The 24,997-nt window shown below is 34.1% G+C and overlaps 1 protein-coding gene across 1 annotated transcript; it reads left to right on the top strand.

Moving 5' to 3' along the window:
• The first annotated feature begins 3,421 nt into the window (after window positions 1–3,421).
• On the top strand, window positions 3,422–24,997 carry LOC110462329 (cilia- and flagella-associated protein 99-like). Its single transcript, XM_021516259.1, has 19 exons — window positions 3,422–3,656; window positions 4,997–5,141; window positions 6,097–6,241; window positions 7,512–7,606; window positions 9,314–9,426; window positions 11,093–11,184; window positions 11,983–12,041; window positions 12,474–12,581; window positions 12,830–12,982; window positions 16,337–16,425; window positions 17,172–17,376; window positions 18,018–18,076; window positions 18,825–18,907; window positions 19,666–19,718; window positions 20,051–20,191; window positions 20,715–20,798; window positions 21,289–21,368; window positions 22,006–22,183; window positions 23,529–24,997. Exons 2-19 carry the CDS (start codon window positions 5,025–5,027, stop codon window positions 23,640–23,642), a joined length of 1,968 nt encoding a protein of 655 aa, XP_021371934.1. The 5' UTR covers window positions 3,422–3,656; window positions 4,997–5,024; the 3' UTR covers window positions 23,643–24,997.

The following is a 24,997-nucleotide window of genomic DNA, read 5'->3' as shown; positions in this document are numbered from 1 at the left end:
AACTTGAAGAAACTGATTAATGTTGTTTGAGAAATATGTCGGGTATTGGCTGAGATGATGTCAATTTACATGATACGCAATAAAGACTCGGTCCTTAACAAATATAAACTTCCAAATCGCTGCCCAATATTATATTTTTCATCGGGTCAGGATGAGAGAGGTCCCCCCTCCCCCCGAATTTTTGGATAATTTGTCACATGTACGTCTCCGATAGTCTTGCACGTCAACGGGAAACATTTGACAAATAAAAACGATTTTCTTCGGCTTGAAAACTTATTCAACAAAGACTGCCCGGCGATGTGTTGTAAATGTACTTACTGTTTTATGTAAAAATCAGTCTTTGGTAACTGTCGGTCTCAATGTACAATCAGCATGCGATTGTACAGCAGTGACTTTCAGGCCGGCAACAAATTCCTTTCAGATATAAATCTAGAACATTTCTAGATGGTATCTTAATTTAAGTGTTGTAAGATTGTTGAACGTAAGACGCAAACAATACTTTTAAAAAGATACTGGTTGATTGTATTCTAAATACACATTGCATGAATATTGGAAACTGACAAATTATCAAATCGCGGATCTTTCCGATCGTCATTTCCATAAACACGAAGTGGCCGATCGTCAGTACATTGTACATGTACCTAAGTACACTAGTAGACAACAATGTACTTGCATTAACTGCAATTAGCGTTAAGATATGGGTATTTTCATGTGTATGCAATAAATTTATACTAAATAACAACCAACTGGCTTAGATTAATGAGTTTAGTTGACGAGATGTCCGTCGCACAGACCACATTTTTAAGATTCGTTGTGTTACAAGATATTTCATAACTGTTCTGATTAAAAGTATAGCTTTTCCCTTCTTATACCTCTTCTTGTCAAAATATTTGAAGGCTTAAACTTTGTTGAAGACTATGGTGACGTTATTTACGTCACATCTTATGTATTATGACATCATATGGCATTTTCGTCACATGGTGGATTTGCCTGCACTAACGTTACGCATCAGTAATATATATATATCCATTTCCGTATTAAATGAAATTATAGGATTTCTATGTCTCCGATGATTAAACATGCCACACGGACATATAAAACAATTGATGCCCGATTGAAACATGATAAATCGATGAGAAACTGTTTCTCTACCATTATACTGACAATGAATACTTCATTATACCGAAATAGAACAATAACACAGCAATAAAAATTATCAGAAAGCCATCTTCAACCATTCTGAATTCAGTTGTGGTTTCTAAAGGCCCAACTTTATAACCCCTGTATAACCCCTTTTCCTGTCGTCTGCGTTTAGTGCCATTTTTAGCATGCACATCCGACAAGATGGTCAGCGCAGAACTTTATGACACCAAATTGCTCATTAGCAGTTCGAAAAGCTCCTCGATCCATGCTCTTTAAGCTCTTTGAGAGGAAAACATTTCTTTGGCTAGCGTAATGAAATTCAAAAGGGTGGGCCGGTGGAGCGGTGACACAGTGGAAACTGGAAGTAACCGGTGTTCGATTAACCGACCGGGTGTGAAAATGGATTGGGTCACCTACATACCCGACCATGTGCGATTTATCCGGATACTCCGGCCGGTTTCCTCTCATAGTAAGATCATTTTTGCGCTTCTTACTGGGCCAACAATGGTGATTAATATAAAATAAGTTGACGAACCTGTAAAAGAATGCAAAATAAGTGAAGTTTATATAAATGCAAAAAACTGGATTCAAAAGTTGTTTGGCCTAGCCATCGAAGATCTTAAACAGATTGGACAACAGACCAATATATGTTTCCATGGAGATCGTCTACTAGAGAGTCGAGTTACAACAGTCTCTAATATTTTGAAACACGAAACCAGATAATCCAACGATATTCGTCAACGATATCAACAAGTCCCGAATATTGACGGAAAAGCTCAAATTACCTGCCATCGTCGGAAAAGTAGGCTTAATTAAATTTACCGAGCAGTCAAGACTGAATTTGAGAAAACATCAAGCAGACAGACTCATTGTATTTATTATACAGAGAACCTAACCAGTACGAGGCAGAGATCGTACCACGATGGACCCATAATTTCCATCACAGGAGGGAGAATTCCAAGGAAAATTGGGAGAACTGGCAAATCAATTATGACCCAATATTATAGCATTCTTGAAGTTATTTTTGTGTATGAATATCTGACACCTTTTAGACCATTAATGACAATAAACACCGCAGCATGGAGTAATTTACGCATTGAAATCGTGTATTTTCTCGATATATGTCCATGTGAAATTTTCATATTTCAAAAACTTAAATAAGAAATGGTTTCTTGTCTATTTTCCAACATTAAATTACATTTTCTTAATATTGAAGTGCCGCATGGTGGAAATGTTCAGTCTGCATGTAGCAACGCGTACGTGATACCTATCAGGTTTTTAAGACTCGGGTAGTAACCTTACCAGTACGAGGCAGAGATCGCACCACGAATGTCCCATATTTTCTATCACAGGAGGAAATAGAATTTAAATTTTAAATACTAATTTAAAATTTAATGTCAGACATTGGTCCTTCATACCTGATGCTTTATAATTACTTCGCCAATGAGGAATGAGACAATGATACCCTATGTTGCCACGTTCTTCTTCTGACCCTGGTGCGAGACTGAGAGAGGCGTAATAAGATAAATGTTTTGACGAAACTATTGGACCACCAATTTAAGCCTTCTATTACGATTTCTTTTAACTTTTGTGGAAAAATAAATAATGTATCTTCTTAGACTTCCATTTCTATAATTGTAACAGAAAAGTATTTGCATTTGTTTCATGTTTTAGATGAAACAAGTAGGTGGTAAATCTGCATTGATAGCTTAATTTGGTAAATTAATGGACTACTGCATTAAGCAGCTCTAATAGAATTTTATCAATTCTGAATACATACATTTTACTAGTTTTTTTTAAACAAGTTTAAAAGTTCACCCCATTTTATTTGTGCTGATTTTGTTTCATTCAATACTAATTTAAAATTGAATTAAAAAATAATTTAAAACACCTGTTGCCGTAAATTTCATACCATCTGCTAAACCTTATATAATCACAGGTGCTAGCATCGTCTGTCAATACTCAAATAACATAAACGTTTAGAGTATGAGTGTATTGACAGTCGAGCTTTATTATCATATATTTTCAGGAATAGAAGCAGATAATTAATAAAACCTTTAATAGTTTTACAAATAAGTTTTTTCAGATATGGACACGTTTCCCTTTTATTTATTGTTGAATCATCGAATCATCAAAGGAGCTCTGGTCAGAATAGTGGTCGATAGCCGCATAAAGTTCCGGTAAATACACCGTCCGGTTCCGATTATTTTCTTATAATACATCCACGTCATTTAAATGTTTAGAATAAAACAGACATATTCACTGACCCAAAGGATATCGAGGGTGTTATAACGACTGTAATTTAATTATAATAAGTTAATTAGTATACTCAACACACACTGTATTGTTTCCAATGCTTTGTAATTGGCATATACATCAAATTTCCAGTCAATAATTCCTAAAGCGTCTGATTGACAAGAGGTGTTTCTTGTTGCCGTGACAACGTGAAATGCAATATGGCGGCACACAGTTGAATGATCAGACCACTGGATTTTAAATCAATCTTTTGGCAGGTAATATATGGAATTAGAAGTTGACATTAACTTAATTAAAGGAACAGTATTGTATGTCTTCACATTTAATAAAATAAACAACGCTTAATGCATAAAAAACGAAGGATAAACGCACATTTTACTGTGCTGATGTTACCTTGTCGCTGGTCATGTTTACATTTTTTTACACAATATATCATATTAACCTGACTGTTGTACACTTATGTATCGATGCTATTATAATGTAGTGTTCAAGACAAGCCGTACATATGTGAAAGTTTTGAATATGGATGCATACTACTGATAGTGATCTATATATTTAATTACGTTCAGTTCTACGCTGGTATTGACCTTTCATTACTGTTATATTTTTTATACGTATAGAGATTTTCGAGTGAAAGGGATACGTAATTGCCCTGACTACGGCACTATGTTGTGGGTATGAAACGAAAGAACTCCATTGATTTTAGAAATGTCATCAAGAACATTTTTTGTGTGCTTTTTTATGGACTGTAATTGTAAATTGGTAGAGTAGATGACATAATAATAAAAGTATCATGAAATACATACACGTACAAACAGTTCAGGAAATTCTACTGTAGTCTTTACTTGAGATCTTGGTAAAGTTTAACAACCTATCTTATCCCATATTGTTTAATATACTACATCTCATTTGGTTGAGTAAAATTAAATTTTAAATTTATTAAAGATAAACTTAAACTCTATGATACTAAAAAATAAAAAATAAAGATAGGTTGAAACCAAGGACTTAGATAATCTTACTCCGTGGTTGAAACTGAATGTTTTTAAACTTTCTATATTGGAATCGATTATTTTGTTCTCACACTGAGAAATCAAATGACTTTTAAATGTCAGCTGCCAGTAAATAAGTGCATAAATAGTAAATAAGATCTTTAAAACAGATGTTTGTACATTTAATTAATAATTATATGTATTTTGAAGTGTATGAGTAGGAACCTCAGCTATTGTATATAAAAAGGCTTCTTCATCCCTCCCTGGTTTGTAATGTTTATGCACAATAGTTTTTGGTTAAACATCATTACAATTTTTTTTTTTTAATTCTTAGAAGCATATTCAAAACAATAAAAAGAATGTCTCAGAAATAATTTTGCTGTTGGTGCCATGACAGGTAGGCAGAGCCTGACTAGTAAATAGTACCCAGTAGCAAATGATGTTCATCTGTATTTGATGTGTTCGATCATGATCAATGCCAAGGAAATGATTCCAACATATTTAAGAAACATTTCAAGACCCATTATACCCATTTTCTTTTTTGAAGTGGACTTGGACAAAAGCAAATATTCTATATAATTATTTTTCATTTTTATATCGAATTGCAGATTGGTCAGAGCATTTCCCAATTCAAATATGGCTAGCCTGAGTCATGGTCAGCTGCTTGTCCATGCGGTCCGAGTGCTGGACACCTACAACAGAGACATGCAGTCGGTTGAGGAACATGTTAACAAATGCCTCAAGGCACAGAGGGTAAGAACCAATCAACCAGATCTAATGATTTCATGTGAAAAACAGTGGCGTAGCAAATCATTTTTCGGAGTGTATGCTTACGCGTAGCGCCAGAGGAGGGGGAGGATATGGGAGAGGAATAGAATTTTACTAGACCCTAGAAATAATCTCTCATATTCTGGGAAATTCTTATAGTTTGTTTATTTACAAGTAAAACAAGACTTTTTATATGAATATTTGATTTTGTACTTCACTAACTAGTTTTCAAGAAGATTTTTTTATTCTTTCCTTTCTTTACGATTGATACTGACAGTCCATATTAATCATTAAAAAAGAAATGATTAAAAAAAATCTGGAAAATTTAGTGTATGCTTGAGCATACAAGCATGTATGTATGGTACGCCACTGAAAGATCAACCTAAAAGATGGCATTTTAAAGTGTTATTTTATCCCTAGGTGTATAATCATGTACACGTGTATAAATACATTTTATTTATGTTTTTAATTTTGAGCAAACAGAATCTATTCCGTGGAAATTTCATAAGGTTGGCAAATGTAAGACATATATGCCATATAAGTCTGAATTATTCTGACGTTTTATCGACTTTTTATATCGGCGACAGACCGATATAAAAAAAGTCAATAAAACGTCAGAATAATTCGGACTTATGCCATATGTGACCATAACATCAGACACAACACTCACACAGACAAGTGTTTGGTGTAGACCATGTAATTTTTAACTGTAAAATCAGAATCAGAAATTCAGACTGACAAGTGCTTGGTTTAATCCAAGCATCCTTTGACCATAAATCAGACATTCAAACAGATAGATGCTTGATATAATCCAAGCATTGTTTGACTGAAACATCAGACATTCAGACAAACAGATGTTTGGTATAGTCCAAGTATCCTCTGGCTCTAACACCAAATATCCAACATGATGACCCTTCAGTACCAACTGTTTTTGTTTCAGATATATGACGAAGGAGACCAGACCTTCATAGTAGAAGTCTTTTCAAACTGTGTCCGCTACTGGGATCTCATGAAAGTCATTACAGATGGCTTCTTTGTTAAAGATGGAAAAAATGTGCTGCGATCAGAAGAGAACTTGTATATTGGTAAGTATATCTGGTCATTTGTGTTACTATAAGAGACCATGGAGGAAGCTTAACCTGCTTCCTGTTGGTCAGATTCATAAATTGTGATTTAACCAACACGCTTTTAAAGTTTTATGTATTGCAATGGGTAATTTAAATTACCTGCATGACCGGAAAATGCATTCCAGAGAACACCCAGGGTTTTCCATTTCATTTACAGTATTTTCTCCTGGCTATAGTATTGAGCCATTTTCTTTATCAAGTGTTCATTGGCATATTACAATCTGAAAGCTGAACTGGTAAACATGGATATCAAACCTGTTTAATTTGGTTATAATTGGCTTTAAGAGGTTTTGCATAAATTTACTGTCAGAGTGTTAGGACACTTCAAGCTAGGTCAGACAAAAGTTTTAAATCACGATGAAAGACTTCAAACTTCTGTGAGGATGTAATGACATGTGCTGTGGAAAGAAGGCTTGCTACCAGTTCCTTTGTTATGTTGCTAAGACCAGATAAAAAAAAAATATAAGTGTTTCCTGTAACATGTTGGAAAAATTTAGGGTAGGTAGGTAGCTAGGTAACAAATGTTATTTTAACACATAACTTTATATGGTTTATATAGGAGAGTGATCTTGACTTTAACAGTGCTTCTTTGAAATTGCCTTAAAAAAGTTCAGGGTAGGCACAACAAGTTAGGGTACATGTAGGTAGGGTAGCCGGAAATACCAAATATTTTATGTTTGGCCTAACCCAAAAACTATGAATGCACAGCATCAAAATGAGAGGCGAACTAGGGTCATAAATCCTCAGAAACCCCCCCACATTGAACATTGCAAGATGACTACCTTTACCAGAGAAGTAATTTTATGCCAGAAAAAAACATTCTTTTGGTTGCTTTATTTTCTGTACAGCAAAACCCCCTTATACAGCCAACATTTTCCCAGAGAAATGTTGGCATTGTAAAGTGTTTTGGCAATAAATTGAGGCAAACATATAGGTAAAGGAATTCCTAAAAAAAAAGGAGAAAAAAGGGACTTTGAAATATGTTGGGGTAGTTGGGTCGCAAATGTAACAAGGGACATTGAATTGAGGTTTTACTGTATAAGGAAGAAAATAAGTAAACAGCTTTGAGTGAAATTTTTCATCGTGATAATCACTGATGAAATTATAGAGGATCCTTGTTTTAGAGGAGAATAAAACGTAATTTGTTAATGAAAAGTACAAGTCAGTGGCCCCAAACAATCACCTCTAAAATTAACATAAAATCATATTTTGTTGTTGTGTTTTGTAGTTACCAGTTACCTGGCGTTCTTTAGACTGGACGAATTGGGGGTAGAACACTTTAGGAAATTTGTCAGCGCTCAGGATATCAACAAGATGTATCGGGTAAGTCACTTTAAATTGAAATTTTCTTTAGTCAATAGTATAAGTACAATATATATGTAGAATTCAACAAAGTGGATTGACGTTTGAGTAAGTCCTTGCATGTATTAGAAGTAATCGAATAAGTGCATGGACTATTCAATTCAAGTCTTTTTCTGGGCAAATTTGGAAAAGGCCTCTTACGTCAATGGAGAAAAATCATTGACGTACAAGGTATACCGTACGTATCTGCTGTCAATTTGGAAAATTCAATTATTCATCAATGTACCAGCTCAGTGTGATGTATACCAGCTCTGTGTGATGTATACCAGCTCAGTGTGATGTGTACCAGCTTAGTGTGATGTGTACCAGCTCAGTGTGATGTGTACCGGCTCAGTGTGATGTGTATACCAGCTCAGTGTGATGTATACCAGCTCAGTGTGATGTGTACCAGCTCAGTGTGATGTTGTGTACCAGCTCAGTGTGATGTGTATACCAGCTCAGTGTGATGTATACCAGCTCAGTGTGATGTGTACCAGCTGAGTGTGATGTAAACCAGTTCAGTGTGATGTGTACCAGCTCAGTGTGATGTATACCAGCTCAGTGTGATGAAAACCAACATACAACACTGGTTTACCACTTGCTAACTCCTTATTTATATTCAAAGATCCAGTTGTATGGCCCTCTTAAGATGATTCCTTCACAAAAAATTTTAATCATCTTAAAAACTAAAACATTCTTGTTGATTAAAGATTGTTTCCATTTCAGATGTTAGATGTTGCATTGTCATCTAAAATTGAATTTCGATAAATATTGAAGAAAAAGGCAGGAAACAAATTCAGAAATTTCGAATACACATCCCCTCCCCCCAAAACCTCAAACCACTATTTTCGAAGGAGCCAACTTGAACTTTGGCCCATAAATGGCCCAGAAAAAAGCCTTGCTGGTTAATTGTCATGTTTATTTTATGAACAAAAAAGTTGGCTGGATGATCATTAACCAAATCATACCGAGGAATGATTTTACACTATAATAACTGATGTAAAGAGAGTCATACATTGTATATAACACATGGGTTAAGATTCTTGTTTTGGACCAAATGAAATTTGCTCTGAATCATGATATTACAATAACGTTATCTGTTTCCGAGTTGTAGTTCACATCAAAATGATTCCAACCTTTTCATAACATATTGTACATTGATGCAACAGTATGTGTAACTGCAGTTGTCAACTTGTGAAATGTGTGCATGTTATTTACTGTCACATATCTTGTAATTGTTATTGCAAATTTTATTGATTTGTTTATTAAATTTGCAAATTATGTTTAAAATTTGCACCCAGATATATATCATAAATATTTTCCACGTGTCAAACAAAAATGATGAATACCGGTACATGCAATCATGCTGATGAGATCATGTTATATAAATTATATAAACAATGGACTCATTGTATTAGAATGGAAAAGGATATCATTTTCAGAATTATTGATTAATTTGCAGTGGATGTTTTTCTTATTTACAATTTTACAAAACACTTATTTCTTGTAACAAATTTGATGGAAAGTCAACACTGTTTCATTTATATATAGTGTGCCCAGCCCTATCAGATACCTGTAAAACAATTGCAATCTGGACACAGTTTCAAGAACAACGTTAAATTTGGGTATTCCTTGAATTGAGATTTTCCCTAGCTGATGTTATGTCAACTTATACTTTTTTCTCCTCAGTTTCTAAACTTTTGCTTAAATGAGAGGAACTTGCTGACATGGATGAAGGATGGCTGGGAGAAATTTTATGAACATACATTTGTACAGACAGGCATCTTGTCTCCAATACAAAGGTAAGTCTGCTACGTTTTAGCATGAAATTGTCCTTAGATGAAGGATATTGAATTATAGGGAAAGTTTCACAGGTAATCTGCATGCATTTCAATTTATAAAACCCTGTTTTCATGAATAATGAAGTTTAATTAAAAACTTGATGTTATGTAATCGCTGAAGAACTGAAATTAAACGAGCACAGCTACACAGCCTTGACATTGTTGACGTGTATGTAAATTTGTAAACAAGCGACATGATTTGCTCTACTCTATGCATGTCCTCCAGCTATACTACTGTTTTTCATGTAAATGCCACGTCAGCTTGTCACATTGATCTACGTTGATAGCATAAATTTACACGAACTGTCAAAACACTTTATCTAATGTAGGTTAATGCAGTCTGTCATATGAAATTAATGTACATAATTTCTGAAACTTCAGGTTATAAGGAAAAGAAAAGTGTCAACATATGTACATGTAAACAAGATGATTTTCACGTTTCTTATATGTCCTGTCATCATATGAGATGTTAAGAAAATCTTTGCATTGTTTTTCAGTTATACAAAGCAAGACCTTTTGAAAATAAGAATGTTGAGAAAAAGTAAATTTTCTTTTTCTTTTTACTAGGTTATATATAAGTACAGTTAANTGGATTTTCAACAAGGGATGTACTTTCTACTTCCGTTTATCAATACACTCCTATGACCTTAAGCATATACTTAGTCCAGCCAACACTAGTGTGATTGTTGTGCTATCCAACTTTTTTATTTTGGCGGGGTTGGGGGGATGGGGAGGGGAGACATATCTAAGTCCTGTTTTTGCTTCCACAACATTGTGGAGTGGTTGGTTGGTGTGTGTGGGGGGGGTAACATGTTTGCCTTTTTGGTCTGTCTTTCTGTCCGTATAACGTACATCACGTTTAGACTTTGAATTCAGCTCCATGCATTACTCTGATACTACAGACCAAACACTCGTCAACTTTCATTTTAAGATGCATTTTGAGGAATTACCATAGCATTATGTCACTGTGACCTATATATCCTTTGGTTAGACTTTGTACTCAGCAATCCATTTCTTTGGGTAGACTGTCTGTTTAGCTCCGATTTCAGCTTTTGAAAACATTTCCTAGTACTTCATATAGCTGTATTAAAAATGTTGACTGTAATTCAGTCATTTTATTCTATCTGGCTACATAAGCTCTAGGTAGGAAATAATGATTGATAAAAAGATTAGACTCGACTCTAATAAATGTTTTCAGTTTTGGCTTGAAACAAGAAAGAAGTGATGAAAATAATTAAATTATAAAACATGTAGCAATAACTTTTATTCTTCTTTCAGTTAGATTATCAGATAAGGAGAACCCTTAGTTTACTGTCACCTGACCTAAAAGGACATTCTGTAAAATCTGACAGAATTATATATATCTCAAAATATTGCTTTCTCTGATCATGGCTTTACTGACACACTTACATCTGACCAGATCAAGCAATTCCCTTTGATGTTGATAAAGTCAGGTTTCATGGCATCTACAAAAATAAATCTACCTGGCCAAATAGTAATAGGTAGTTACTCTCTGAGTTGAGGCTGTGGAAGGCTTAAAAAGTGGAAACAACACGACATGGCCTATAACTTTAGTGAAGTTTTAGAATTATTTGAACCTGTGTTGACCTCTGTGTTCGTCTTACAGATGGATGCCAGAACTTCAGGAAATGTTAACACATATGAAAGCCAAAATAGACAACAAAATCAAACCTCGTCGCAAGACCACGCCCAAAACAGGTACGTCAACACGAAATGATCCACATGTTTTTCTATCAATATATGCATCAATGGGGACTGTAGAGTTATGGAAATGAGACGAAAATATGTTTTACCTATCATTCAACACCTCATTCATCCAGCTTAGTGTTTTATACATTTGTTTTAGAAGACCATTTAAAAAAAAAAGTCCATTTATTTTGAGCAAGAGTGGAGTTAGGTCTTGTGCTCATGGTACATGTCTTTCATTTTAGGTAAACAATGGTTGTTGCCCTCCTCTCCAGCCCATATTAAAAACCTGTTTCAAGTAGTTGAGTTGGGGTGCTAATGAAACATGTATATCATTTCAGCTGCTTTAATATACTTAATTACTTATCTTGCAATAAGCCCATGCTTGATAATAAGCCCAGTGTAGTAGAAATGCGTACCAATTCAGTATTTCATTGTCCTGTTATTAGCCCTGGATCCCCCTACTTTGAGTGATAGATTATGTGTTGGCACCCCCTTAGGATTTTTTTGCAGGATAAAAACGGCAAACAAATGTTCAAGGGAATCAGTAGGTTGGGATGAGAATCTGTCAAGAAGTTTAACTTATTCACCCCTGAAGTTTCATAATGAACTATACCAACCTTAGAATTGGAAGAGTTCAAATGTGTCTTCAGGGGTGAATGAGTTAAGGTCACAGGAGATTTTGGGATCTCTCTTGGATGCAAACTTTAAGATGAAAGGCATACTTTGAGAAGGACGTACCAAATGTGATGTTTTGTGTTTTTTCACTGTTTGAACAAGTTAGACTCAAATGCGACTTGATGTTTTCAGAAACGAGGCCTTTTGACATCACACAGCCTAGACCAAGGAGTATACCAATACCAGAAGCAGTGAGTAAAACATTAAATAACCTTGTAAAATCTGTCCGTTCTGTCTATTCTAGCTTTTTCATGCAACACCATTTTGGCGATTTCTGAACAAATTTTCAATATAATTTTATCTTGAGAATAGCTGGGGTTTTGTTCTGTGTGGGTAAAAAGCTGCAAAATATTGAATCAGCAAAAACAAGAAGATCTGAAATACATGTAATCTGGAGTATTATTACCAAATTGCAAAATTTTGTTAAGTGTCTGGATTAACAGGGTTTTGTTGTGTATTTGTGAAATTAACCCAAGGAGTTTACTAGTGTCAGTATTGAAATAAATTTCGATAAAACATTATAAAAAGAAATAATAATAATAATATTTCATATGGTGAGAAAATGACAAATTATGCAACAAAGACTTTGATTGAAATATACTGAAATAATAATTAAATTCCAGATTCCCAAACTGCACAAACATAAGCCACCCCCTCGTTCATTATATGACGATCCTGAAGAATTTGATGTCCTCAAGAGGAACAGGGATGTTAACAGAAGAAAAGCAGAGGTAAGCAAACTCATTGTGGTTGTTTCTGATTTTATTCTGCAGAAATATGTGAAAAACAAATGATGAATGGGATTTGAGTATTTGATGTGATGATTTATAAATCTCAGAGAAGATTGATCCACTTATTCAACATTTCGTCCGATAGTACTTGGTTATAAAGCAATGAAAAGTGTTGTTACATTGCTGACTGTCTGACATGGTAGACATTAGGATCACAGTGGTGTTACAGTGTTGAACTGTTTTTACAGGAGCGACTAATGGAAGCCTCCCGGATACAGTTTGCTTGTGCAAACCCTGAAAAGTCTGACAAGACAAAAGAAATCTGGAACAACATTATCAGTGAAGAGGATGGCAAACTTGACTTTGAGAGGCACAGAGCTAAACCCACTCCGTCCTTCCTGGTAAGATTATCTTAACTTTCCATACTTATCCTCTGATAAAACCCAGATGTGGATTTACTTGTAATACAAGAGAAAACAGGGAAATTTGCATATTTTATTAAAATTTCTTTTGGATTGCAACATATATGGATGGTCATATTTACAGACCTTTTTCTTGTTGGGTGTATAAAAATGTACAAACTACAAGATATTTCCCTATATACCCGTAAAAAAATATTGTATGATTCAGTAGCTTGTTGATTTATAGAATTACATAAAATTTCTTTGTCAAAACTTTGTATGAAGATGAAGAACTTAGTTGGAAACCTTTCAGAAAGATTATCTAGATTGTTATCAATATACTTGATAAAAATTTAAGAGATTAAAGCATGGCTTTCATTATATGAAAATAATTTCTGGATATCTACAGTGTTCTGAGCCAAATCTTAATGGACAACTAGATACACGTAACATTTTGTTTGCTAAAGATGTTCACTATAATTAAATGATGTTATGTTGTACCCAGTCGGAGTCTACTCATGTCACTCTGATGGAATCAGAACGAGGCACGACCCGCCGACGGGTTCGAGCTATTGTGAGTGGTCTCCCCTTACAAGCATGTCTGTCCGTCTATCCGTCTCTCTTTTGTACAAAGCTGTTGTGATACAGTGTCAAAGTTTTATCTATCTACAAACAAGGCCATATGCATGTTATATATAGATCTGTTTAGTAAAATGATTCAACATTCTGTTTGCAAGGTAAAAAATTGCTGTCGGTGGTAAAAATTGCTCCATGCCCCTTCATTAAATGTTTAATTAGCACTGTGATCACTGTTTCCCCTCAAAAATAAACCAATCACTTACTTTGAATAGTTTTTATATATATATATATTTTTTAATATTAGGTAGATTTTTGTCCATTAAATATAAAATAACTTAAGTTGTTATTTCACTTGCTGTGAAAATTACAAGTGTGTTACTTTGATTTGAAATCAGACAGCAGCATTAGCATATGCAGTGAAAATAAAAAAGATAAACAATTTATTTGGACATAACAATTGATTATGCCATCATATTTTCAAATGGCCTGACACAATATTTTTTTTAACATGCAATTCACATACAAAGTATTTTGCAATTAAAAATTGTAATGTGAAAGTCCTTAAATTGGTTCTAGAAAACATTATTACAAAAAATAACTCTGGCTTCTTTCCTGAAAATGTCATTAATTGTTCTATAAATTTTAGTTTGAACACAAAGAATTTCTTTTGAAAAATGAAGAAAATTATTAGAAAAAGTAAATTTGATTGTTCTTTCTGCATGACAACTGTAATCTGGTAGTTGATAATTAGTCCATCCAAGAAGGCTGTTGTACTGCTAGTTTGCATGACTTTTCAAAAAGTGTATTACTGGTTTCTGATAGTGCCTCACTGAAAAAGAAAAAGAAAGAAATGGTAGTCCGAGCTGAACATTTAAAAAGATACTACAGACTGTCGGGCATGCTTTTCATTCTTTTTATCTGTAATAAACTGTATTGTGTTGTAAGATGTAAGATATGATTATGCCTGTTTCTTTCTGTCAAATGTTGTAAGCTAAGGTACGAATGAATAAAGCATGCCTGTAAAATTGTGTCCCCTCACTTGACTGTTTTCACAGAAAACTGCCCGTCGGTCTGTTACACCTGGGACAATGTATACATGCATGTCAGCAGTGTTATTGTAAACATTACCTTCATGTGTTAAAGATTGATTTGTTTGGCCTTCTTATATATGAAGGTGATATTGCATACTTACATACTCCTGTTAGGCCACACCAAATTAGTTTCTTGTACCTTGACGTAAATTTCAATGTTTCTTCTGTAAGTGTTTCTTCAATATAGCAATTAACATTTAAATTACTATTGTCACATAGACTTTAGTAGAGTTTATATAAGGTAAGTATAGTCAGGTCAGTTGGATATATCATATGGACATGGTATCAACTATGACTAAATATGACGTTAGTCTGTTGTTTTTATTGTGACATTGCCATGGCGACCAAATTAAGAAAGGTAAATTAGTATTTTTCGCATGGCTAGTTGACATATATAATATAAGCAATCTTCCGGATTTTTCATAAAACATGATTACAAAATTATTTACGAAATGGTAAAATATTTTTGAGCCAGAAAAAAACAACTTTTATAAAGGTGACAAAATGTTAGGAACTACAATCCACCAGGTAATGCCTTAACAGTGACATATAATACATTTGTCAATATTTCCATTGTTAATGTTAAAATTGTTAAGTAGTACACTTATGTTTGTATTATGTAACTAGAGAAATGTATTTTTCGTGACATAACTTGCCAAGGTAGAAGGACACCTGTACATTTGTAATCATACAATATCTATTAATATCAAAATTACCATATATATGAAAGATGTGACAGTCTGTTATATGTCAAAACATGTTATGATTAATTCTTGTTTTGCATGTACATTCTTGCGGCAAGTAGTATATAGTGAACCTTACTGGAACTATTTCTCGCAGTTTAAGTAACATTTAGTAAACCCCATTTGCCACACACAAGACATGTTTCAAGTCCCATTTAGCAACTTGTGGTCAGTAAAAGAGGTGAAAGAAATAATTTTTATATATGGGTCTTTTCTTACCAAGTGGTCTTTGGAAATGTACATGATATTCCTGGTCTAGACATATGTATTCTTTAGACAGGTGGTCCCTTTATACAGATCATCTCTCTGTACAGATGGTCCATTTAGACAGATGATCTCTCTAGACAGGTGGTCTATTTAGAAAGGTTATCTCTTTAGACAGGTGATTTCTTTAGACAGATTATCTCTTAAGACAGATGATGTTTTAGACAGATGAACTCTTTTGACATATTGTCCATTTAGACAGATGCTCTTACTTGACATCATGTTTTTCTAGACATGTGTTTCATTACACAGGTGGTCTATTTTGACAGATACTGAAACTAGAGATATGCTGCCACTAGACAGGTAGTCTCTCTAGATAGGTATTTCATTATGTCACAGGAGTTCTGTTTAGTCAGATGGTCTCTTTAGACAGGTTGTCCTTTTAGATATGTTCTGTCTACACAGGTGAAGGTTTTAGACAGGTAGTCTATTTAGACGGGTGGTCTTGCTGGACAATGTCTTCAGAAAGGTGATAGTCTCATTAGGCATTGTTTTTCTTAACATTTTGTCAATTATCTTTGACCCTCAGCATTGCATTGTAACCTTTGACACTCATAAATTTACATGACTTTTGAAGAATGTTGATATTTGACATTCAAAAATACATAACTTTTTTTGAACCAGATTTAATAAAAAATCTTGGTAAATTAGCTCAAACTATTTTTTTTGTGTCACAGAGTAAAGAAGTTCCATTTAAGATGAACACCACTGCCATTCTGAGGGAGGGGCACTTGTATTCACAGCGAGAGGAGAAGGAAATAAAAAGGTAACTGACATACATTGTGTGGTCACTTTCTTGACACACTTAAAGATGGAGATTTATTTAAAGATGGAGATCTATGTTCATACTAGGCAGATCAATGCTTTTTTCATATTTATTAAATCTAAGCAAAAACTTGAATGCGAGAACATCCTGCTGCACTAGAAAGATATATTTGTATAATTGCAGCAGCATTGCAAACATAAAACTTAAATTAACATCATCAGTAGCCAAACCACAAAAATGTTCAGTGTGACACACGAAAATTGTCACTTCTGCAATAGATCTGTCTTAATTTGTAGATATGGTATTGAAAGTAAAACATCATCTAAGTTGTTGATTAAATTACCTTAAAAATAAAATATTTCAGAAAATATGAGTGAAATGGCACTTTGAGAATCCCAGTACCACTTCCAAAGTATGTTACTATGCATTGGAAAGTTCTTATTCCAGAGTGACTTTAGCTTTTATAAAACATTTCTGAACATTTCTGGAAAATAATAATGCTGAAATAAACAAAAAAGATCCCTAGCTCAATCGAGTTACACATGAAATAAAAGGGAGGTAACTCTAGGTATAAAAAACTGCAGTGGAATTCTCTAATGCTTTCTCTCCGATGGGACAGGGATCCTTAAAGGGGTCCCTGAGGGTTCCATTATCCATTTTTATGTTGTTCATTTGATCTTATCAATTAAGAGAATTTAAACACCTTAAGCACAAACAAAACTGATTTTTCTCTTCCGTTGCTTCAGGTTTGAAAACTTGGAAGCTGGGGCCAAGGATAAGAGCGAATTTGAAAAATGGCAGAACAAAATGAAAACTCAGGACCTTGAACAGGAATTGGCAGCCATTGAACGGCGTCGTTTGGAAGGCAAGCTGAGCCATGAAGAGGCCATTTTGGCACGACAGAATCTCATGCGAACAAACAAACAGAAGGTCCTCAATCACAGAGAGGAGGTGAGCACTTCGGGATGTATATTCAACTATCAATGGAATGAAAAGCAAAAAATAAAAAAAATATGACCAAATGAGGTGTCATACTTGACTCAAATGACTTTTGTGTGAAATTTCAGTGAGGTGGTGCTTTAAAATAGCCGTTGGTCAAGGCTCCATGGTCAGTTGACTCTATTTAGTCAGCTGTCTAAAAAGTCTTAAACCTCAAACAAAATAACCCAAAAAACAAAACAAAATAATGATAGTTTTCAAAGATATCAGGCTTTGTCATCTCCAGATTCCTCTTATTCAATTGTTTTCACAAGAAAAGAAAAGGATGTTAATTTTTTTTATGTCATAAACATTTTATTTATCTGATCTGAAATTCATATATTTCTTCAAGAAAATTTCATTTCAATTTTGTCCTAAAACAGTCATTCTTATATTGAAATATGAATTTTAATAGAGGTCTCTTTAATAACACAGCTGGTCTACTAATGAAAGGTGGCGGTTCTAGCTGTAGTCTGACTGTATAATTATTGTTGGAAGTTAAGCCTTTTCAATATTTCCATTAATCATCGGAGCATTTATTTTCATCTGATAAATAAAGGTTTTTTTGTATTTTATTGTATTTTCTAATTGTATTTTATTTGCTCTTTCCACAGACAAAGAAAATGTTTGATGAATTCCTACATCAGAAGTTTAAGGAGGAGCAGGAAATGAGGTTAGAATTTGGTATAGGTCTAGAGTTAATTGCTGTCAGAGAAAATTAGACGTTATACCGCCACCTTCTGTCCTCTGTGATTTTGGCAGTATAAAGAGTTTGGCAGTATATCAGGTTAACAGTTTTAAACCTGAGTGTTCACACACAAACTGAACTTATATACTTTGAAAAAATAATATTTTACTTCAGAATACGTATTTTTTTTGAAATTGTGATCTAATGTATCAAATTGTTGAGCGGGCAAAACATACAGCTGATTACCTGGTCAGTCAGCATTCACATGTAACAATACAATGTACACACATACGTAACATTCCTGTCATCAGGATATACCTGTACTCGACTCCAATTGGCGGTATTTAACGAGGTCAAAATAGTGTGATTTTAACCACTTATTTTTGGAATATTATGGCGGATGGGGGTATGCAAGTTTGGCGTTACAATGTGTACGTTAACGTTGGGGAAATCTGTTCTGAGTAGATTAATGGCGGTATGCAGGTTTGGCGGTTTAACAGGTGGCATTACAACCTGGTTTTAATGTATGTTGAGAAATTGGTTGGAATGGAGCTTTCACACAAAAAAGGGAGATCAAAGTTTTCTTTTGTTTTTCAACGTTTCTATTCGGAGCCTCTTAATAGACAATTAAATTTTGGTTAAAAAACAGAAATATTTGTATAAAAATGCGTAAATTTACTACATTGCTAATCTTTTATTCAACAAGACACAATGAACAATTTTTTCTTTAAAGGACCTTGGTGGAACAGACGATGCAGGGCCACAAAAATGCCAAGGATGCTACTAAGAAAATTCAGGAGATCAAACGGAAAATTGGTAATTTTGGTTCTGGATTCGATAAATCAAAATCTGGACAACTTTTTGAAAAAACGAATAGAGTAGTGTAATACTATGAAGCCTTTTTAAGGGTCCTTGTATCATTACCAAAAGCTATATGCATTGGAAAAAAAATTCTGGCATGGATATGGTTTTGATTGATCATTTCTGAAAAGAAAACCATACCTTGCAGAATTTTCATGAAAAATCATAAATTTGAAATAAACATTAAGAAAAAATCCACTACACTGTTCTGAGTGTAAAATTGTAACGGGGGCTACATGTAGACTGGGATTCAAATCCTGGACCACTGATAATTATACTGTCGCTGTTACCAACTGAGCTACCTGGTCTATGGAAGTACATGTACCATAGCTATAGCTCAGTCATCCACAAGTATAGCCAAAACAAAATTAAGGGGGAAGTAACTGTATGTACGAAGCTACAGTGGAATTCTCAGGTGTTCTGGATGCAGTTGGACAGTAATCCTTAAGCCAACAACTACCATTGCATTCACATTCAAAGTGGGTGAATTACTGGGACTTTTTTTAATATTTATTTTTATTACAGACCTCATTTTCACAGCCCCTCCCTATAAGCCTGTTCCTTATTCTTAATCTATATATGCCCAATTTTAACCATGCATGCTATTTTGAAACAACCCATTGAATTACAAATATTTTTTCTATTAAAATATGAATTATATGTGATAACTACACTGTTGCCATGTACAACTTGTTTTGTGTTTTGTTTTACAGTTCAGGATGTGAATGAGGAGAGCCGAGAGTTGATGAAGCAGGCTGTTGAGGAGGTAAGTAATGTACTGAAAAAGCTTACCTTGTACATTGTCGTGACTTCTAATCGTGACTATGGCTTTCATAAATAATTTCTGAAATGAAAACCATAGCTTGTGGAACTTTTATGAAAAACACCTTAAGATGAAATACATGTTAACATTTAGAAAAATCAACAAGAGTTTAACAGGGCTTGATTAGTATTTAAACCGTGTATGTGCATTTTAGTTTCTTTATCATGATACATCTGTTGACAAACCTTTTGTTTTATCTTTGATTTTAGTATGTAACACATTCTGATACCAGATATCTACAATATAATATTTTTTATGTACCAATGTAATTCTAGGCGGAATCTGAGATGAGGAGGCGGATGGAGCTGATTCACCAAATCCGCGCCATGGAGGCTGTTCCAATCATCCGGCAAAAGTTTGTTGACCTCACAGCGACCTCTGGCCATGGACTGCTCAGTGAAATGTCAATTGCGGAGGTATGTACTGATGATTGAAAGAACAAGAATTGCAGCAAACACACTAACAGATATTGACACAGTACAAAGAAAAAGGAAAAGTCATGTGCTGGTATATACCGACAATGTGTATAATACTGTAAATGTGGAAATTAGTGTGCTGTGGTAATGCTTGCATTTTCACGTTTAGTTAATAAGTGTGGAAATAATCCACACTCAAATATGTTTAAGATTATGCAGATAATAGATATATATTGAAAATATAGATTTCAGGACCATTTCAAAATTTTAAGAAAATTGCCACATTAAGTGTCACAACACAACCATTTTCACATGCAAAACTTCCTTTTTTTTACAATATGTAGAGCTACTAGCTGCATCGATTCATTCCTGCATCAATAAATTCAATATTCAAATAATCATTTCATGAATAAGATAAAAATATCAAATAAATAAAAAATATTTTTTTTGTGTTTTATCCCCAAAAAACTTAAATAGAAGAAATACAAAAAGATAGTACATGGTTTTAATTTGAACATTACAGCTTCGTGAACGCATGTCGCTGCTAGCAACAGCCGAGGAGGAACTAGAGGAACAAAGGAGAGATGATATACTGGCCAGCAAACAGGTAGACAGCCCTTGTGCTACTCACAATTGGTCTACTACAAAATGCAAGATATTCCAGGTTTGATTCCGGTGGGCCTGTAAATGTCAATGCAAGCATTGAAGGATCAGTTGAAAAAAACATCAGGCCATCAGTTTCGTCCTTATTTCATAAATGAACAACTCTGGAATGAAACTGATTGGAATGCAATAAACACCTACCTGTTTGAGAAGAAATGGCATCATAGTTTTATGACAGAAAACACAACAAGGGGAAGTAATACAGTATATTTTAATCGTATTTGCAACATCTTACTTATTTTCTCAAGTATTGAAAGTTCTGTCATATTCAATCACAGACACCACAGACATATTGTTCACATGAGAGTTTTATCATGTTTACTTCAAATTCCAACACAACCCTAATCCCTTGCTATAGAGATACAGAGACTAGTTTGTGATTGAGAAAAGAATTTTGAATTATTCCGGTATGTAAATATTGATATTTATTCCAGGCTAAAGACCAGAAACTACTTGACACACTGGAAACAATATCCCGCCACCGTCTGGAGCAGACCAAGTCTGCGGCCATCAGGTAATGACCTTGTAAAAGTCACAAAGCCAAAAGGTCTAGGTCACCACATCCTCCATACTCCAGGGGTACGCTCACTTACGCTGTCTGCACCCCTGGAATTTGTCATAGCAAACTTGAAGGCTAAAGTGTGTGTCACCTTGTTGATGAGACAAGAAGATTAGTTTGATCTTTGATGTACATCAAATGAATCTTGCGGCCACGTAACAGTAAAATTGACTGTCTTTGAAGTCCAGTGTCGCTCCTCTTAATTTTCAAAAGACTGGTATCAGCCTAGCGATTGGTCAGGTTTTTTTCCCCCCAAGACCTATCAACTAACTAAATTAAGCTGCATGCCTACAGTTTTGCTATGACATATTCCAGTGGTGCGGAGAGGGAAAGTGAGCGTAACCCCAGGAGTGTCGAGGATAAGGTCACCATTACTACATATAGAAATCTGTCAGACAATGACTTTCATTTGCATGATAGTTGGGGGCATTTATGTCCTGCAGACATTTTCTAGTCCTCTGAAAATAGGATGTTGTTCAGAAAAATATATTACCTAACTTTGTGATGTGCAGTGGTAGTATTAATTTCATTGTTTGAATATCTCCACTGTCTCTTAGAAATGTTTAGATTAACTTGTTTGTTACCACTACAGGTTCGAGAAACGAAAGAAGGGAGAACCTAGACCCCTACAGGTAAAGGATGAGAAACTCACTGAATTAGAACGGAGGCTGGAGGAGCGTAAAGCTACGAGGAAACGTGAACAAGAGAGTGCCAGGATCACCTCTAGTCGAAGTGCGGCCAACCGTACACAGAGCCTTATTAACCAAAAGGTATGTAATATTCCTATCGTACCAATACGTGACTGAAGGAAGGTAGATAACTCGTGCATTATGGTATGATGCATTGATTGTTAATGTTATATAGTTAATATAGTTATATTTAACCCTTTCGTCACTATCACTTAGTAGACTCTGCCATGCACTGGTATGGATGAGCCCATTATGGTCTACAGTGTTGAAAGAGTTAAGATAAAAATAAAACAAAAATAAAGAGGAAAGGGTTTTGAAGTAATTAACTTTAAAAGTTAATGAAATTAAGCCTTTTTAATTCTTCTTTTAATTTCTTTCAATCAACCAGTCAAGTTTTGAGATGTCAGTTTGTTATCACTGAAAAACGTACATGTTGGAATCCTAAATTTGATCTATTGTTTCATATATAACAAGTCATTACCTATTAAATAACATTATTTCATTTATTCATCAAAAATGTTTAAAACAAGTTTGAATGTATGAAATGTCATCAAAATTAGACATATGTATTAATCTTGACATGTCCATACCAATGACCGTTGTATTTCAACTCTACTGTAAAAGCATAATATTTTGTTGGGTATTTATAATTTCGTTTTTTTTTGTGGTTTAATAAAAGGCACAAAATATAACTCCAACGAAATTTTAAACTCAAGAAATATAAACTATATGAAAATTTTAAATAAACAATTAATTTTATTTCAAATCCATGGTGTACAGGCACAGAGGTAAACTTTCATAACAACAGCGTGTCAATCAAGCGTTATATTGGTAACACAGTTATTGTTACACAGGTCATGTACGTCTATGTGAGTCTACAAAGTATACATTATGTGTATATCGCTCTTTGTATATAAGCTATAGAGCATGACAGGTTTGTCTGATACTAGTACCCATAAGTAAGTAAATCTTGCCCGATCTTACCTGTACTATATTTACCTGCACTGTGTCTTCTTGCCTGTCGATTTAAACTTCTTGCTTACAGTACCAGAAGAAAAAACAGGGTTTTAAAATATTGATTCCACGAAATATAATCCCTACGAATTTGCAAAAACAACAAAATTTAACCTAACGAAAACATATGCTTAAACAGTATGTGATCCTAGGTGTTTTCTGGTTTTGTTCTTATGGTATTGATATATCATATTACCTGCGCAAATTACACAGGTGTGCAAATTACACAGGTGCGCAAATTACACATTTTTTTCATGGTAGATATGATTCTCATTATCAAATTCTGTTTGAAAAATAATGATATCTTTTGATTATGGGGATAATGTGCTTTTCACTGGTGAAATAGGGTACTAAAAATGCAGCCGTTCCATCAGATTCCATCAGAATGATAATGAAATATTTGTTATTTCAGAAAGCACTAGAGGAGAACCGATGGAAAGAACTGGAAATGACTCGCGAGCGTACGGCTAAAATGATGAATAGTGGCTTACAGAGCAAGTCAGCCAACAGGCTAGCGGTCATATGAGAAACATAAATGTACACTTCAAACTATAGAATTTACAGTATGCAAATAGCATTATTTGAAGATGTGATCCTCATCTCTAAAATCTGTTTAAAAATAGGATGGGCTTATTACTGAGCATGTGGGCACGTGATCATGTGATGTAATTAGCTTTGCTTGGCTCTAGTAGACTGAATAGCACCACCATACAACCCAAAGAAACATCAGAATGTTCCCGCAACTAATTTTTAACGTCATAGGAATACATCTGAGTATTTTAATCTAAAAATGTCTGGCTGAATTCTTGAAGGAGGAAGAAACTTAGAAGAATATTTTAAGTATTCAATGGAACGTCAGAAGGGACTATTGAGACATTTGAAAGAATAACTGTTACCAGAAATAAGTTCAATATATCACAGTAATGTCAAACAGTATTATCAATTTTCACAAAATGTTCTATACATCTTGTACCACCTGAATCCCCCTCTGAAATTATCCTTCTATTTGAGACAATGATAGTTTAATATTACTTGTTATGAAGTTCTAATCATTTTTTTCAATTGAATTGATTTAAACATTCATTATTGATATTTAAGAAGTATTTCTATCTTTTGGTTGAAAAAAATGATCTATAGAAAATAAAGAAACTAAAATCACCTTGAGCTATTTAGGTGTTAATATTTCAAATAAACGTTCAAAGATTCTTGGGGTGTGAATTGTTCACTTGGTAATTAAGGCTCACAGAGTTTGAATTTGAAATGCACAATAAGTGTGTATGATCCTCTAGATCTGCTATATTAGAATACCTATCAAAGTGGATAAATATATATATGTATGTGTATATATGTATATACATATTACTGTGTGTGTGTGTGTGTAAGAGAGAGAGAGAGAGAGAGATAGAGAGAGGGAAAAGAGAGATGGATAGTTGTGTATGCAAGTCTATTTATTTAGCAAAGAGAGAGAGAAATATAGAGAAGGAGAAAGAGAGAGATGTAGGAGGGTCAAAAGAAATTGAATTCTGTAAATATTTGTTTTGATATTTTTTTGCAATTAGCATACTCGACCTAATAAATGCCACATCCTTTATAATTTTATATAAGTTTGTTATAATTTAAGCACCCCTTTTTTCTGGTCCAAGTGTCCAATTGCTTCATGAAACGACCTTCATTTACTGGCTAACTTGAAAAAAAGTGTCTGTGATGGTTTTTGTTTTGTGAGAATTTTGAAAGGATATGAAGCTATTCAAATTTTTACAAATTACAGAATTATTAGGTCAATCATGACATGTTATAATTTGCACCCAAAAATTGTTTAATATTTTCTTTTCACTGTGATACAATTTGTCAAGATATAAATATATTTTATATTTGTAAAAT

Source organism: Mizuhopecten yessoensis, unplaced genomic scaffold, assembly GCF_002113885.1.
Source record: "Mizuhopecten yessoensis strain PY_sf001 unplaced genomic scaffold, ASM211388v2 scaffold10771, whole genome shotgun sequence".
Lineage (NCBI taxonomy): Eukaryota > Metazoa > Mollusca > Bivalvia > Pectinida > Pectinidae > Mizuhopecten > Mizuhopecten yessoensis.
This window is presented reverse-complemented; position numbering and strand designations above follow the sequence as displayed.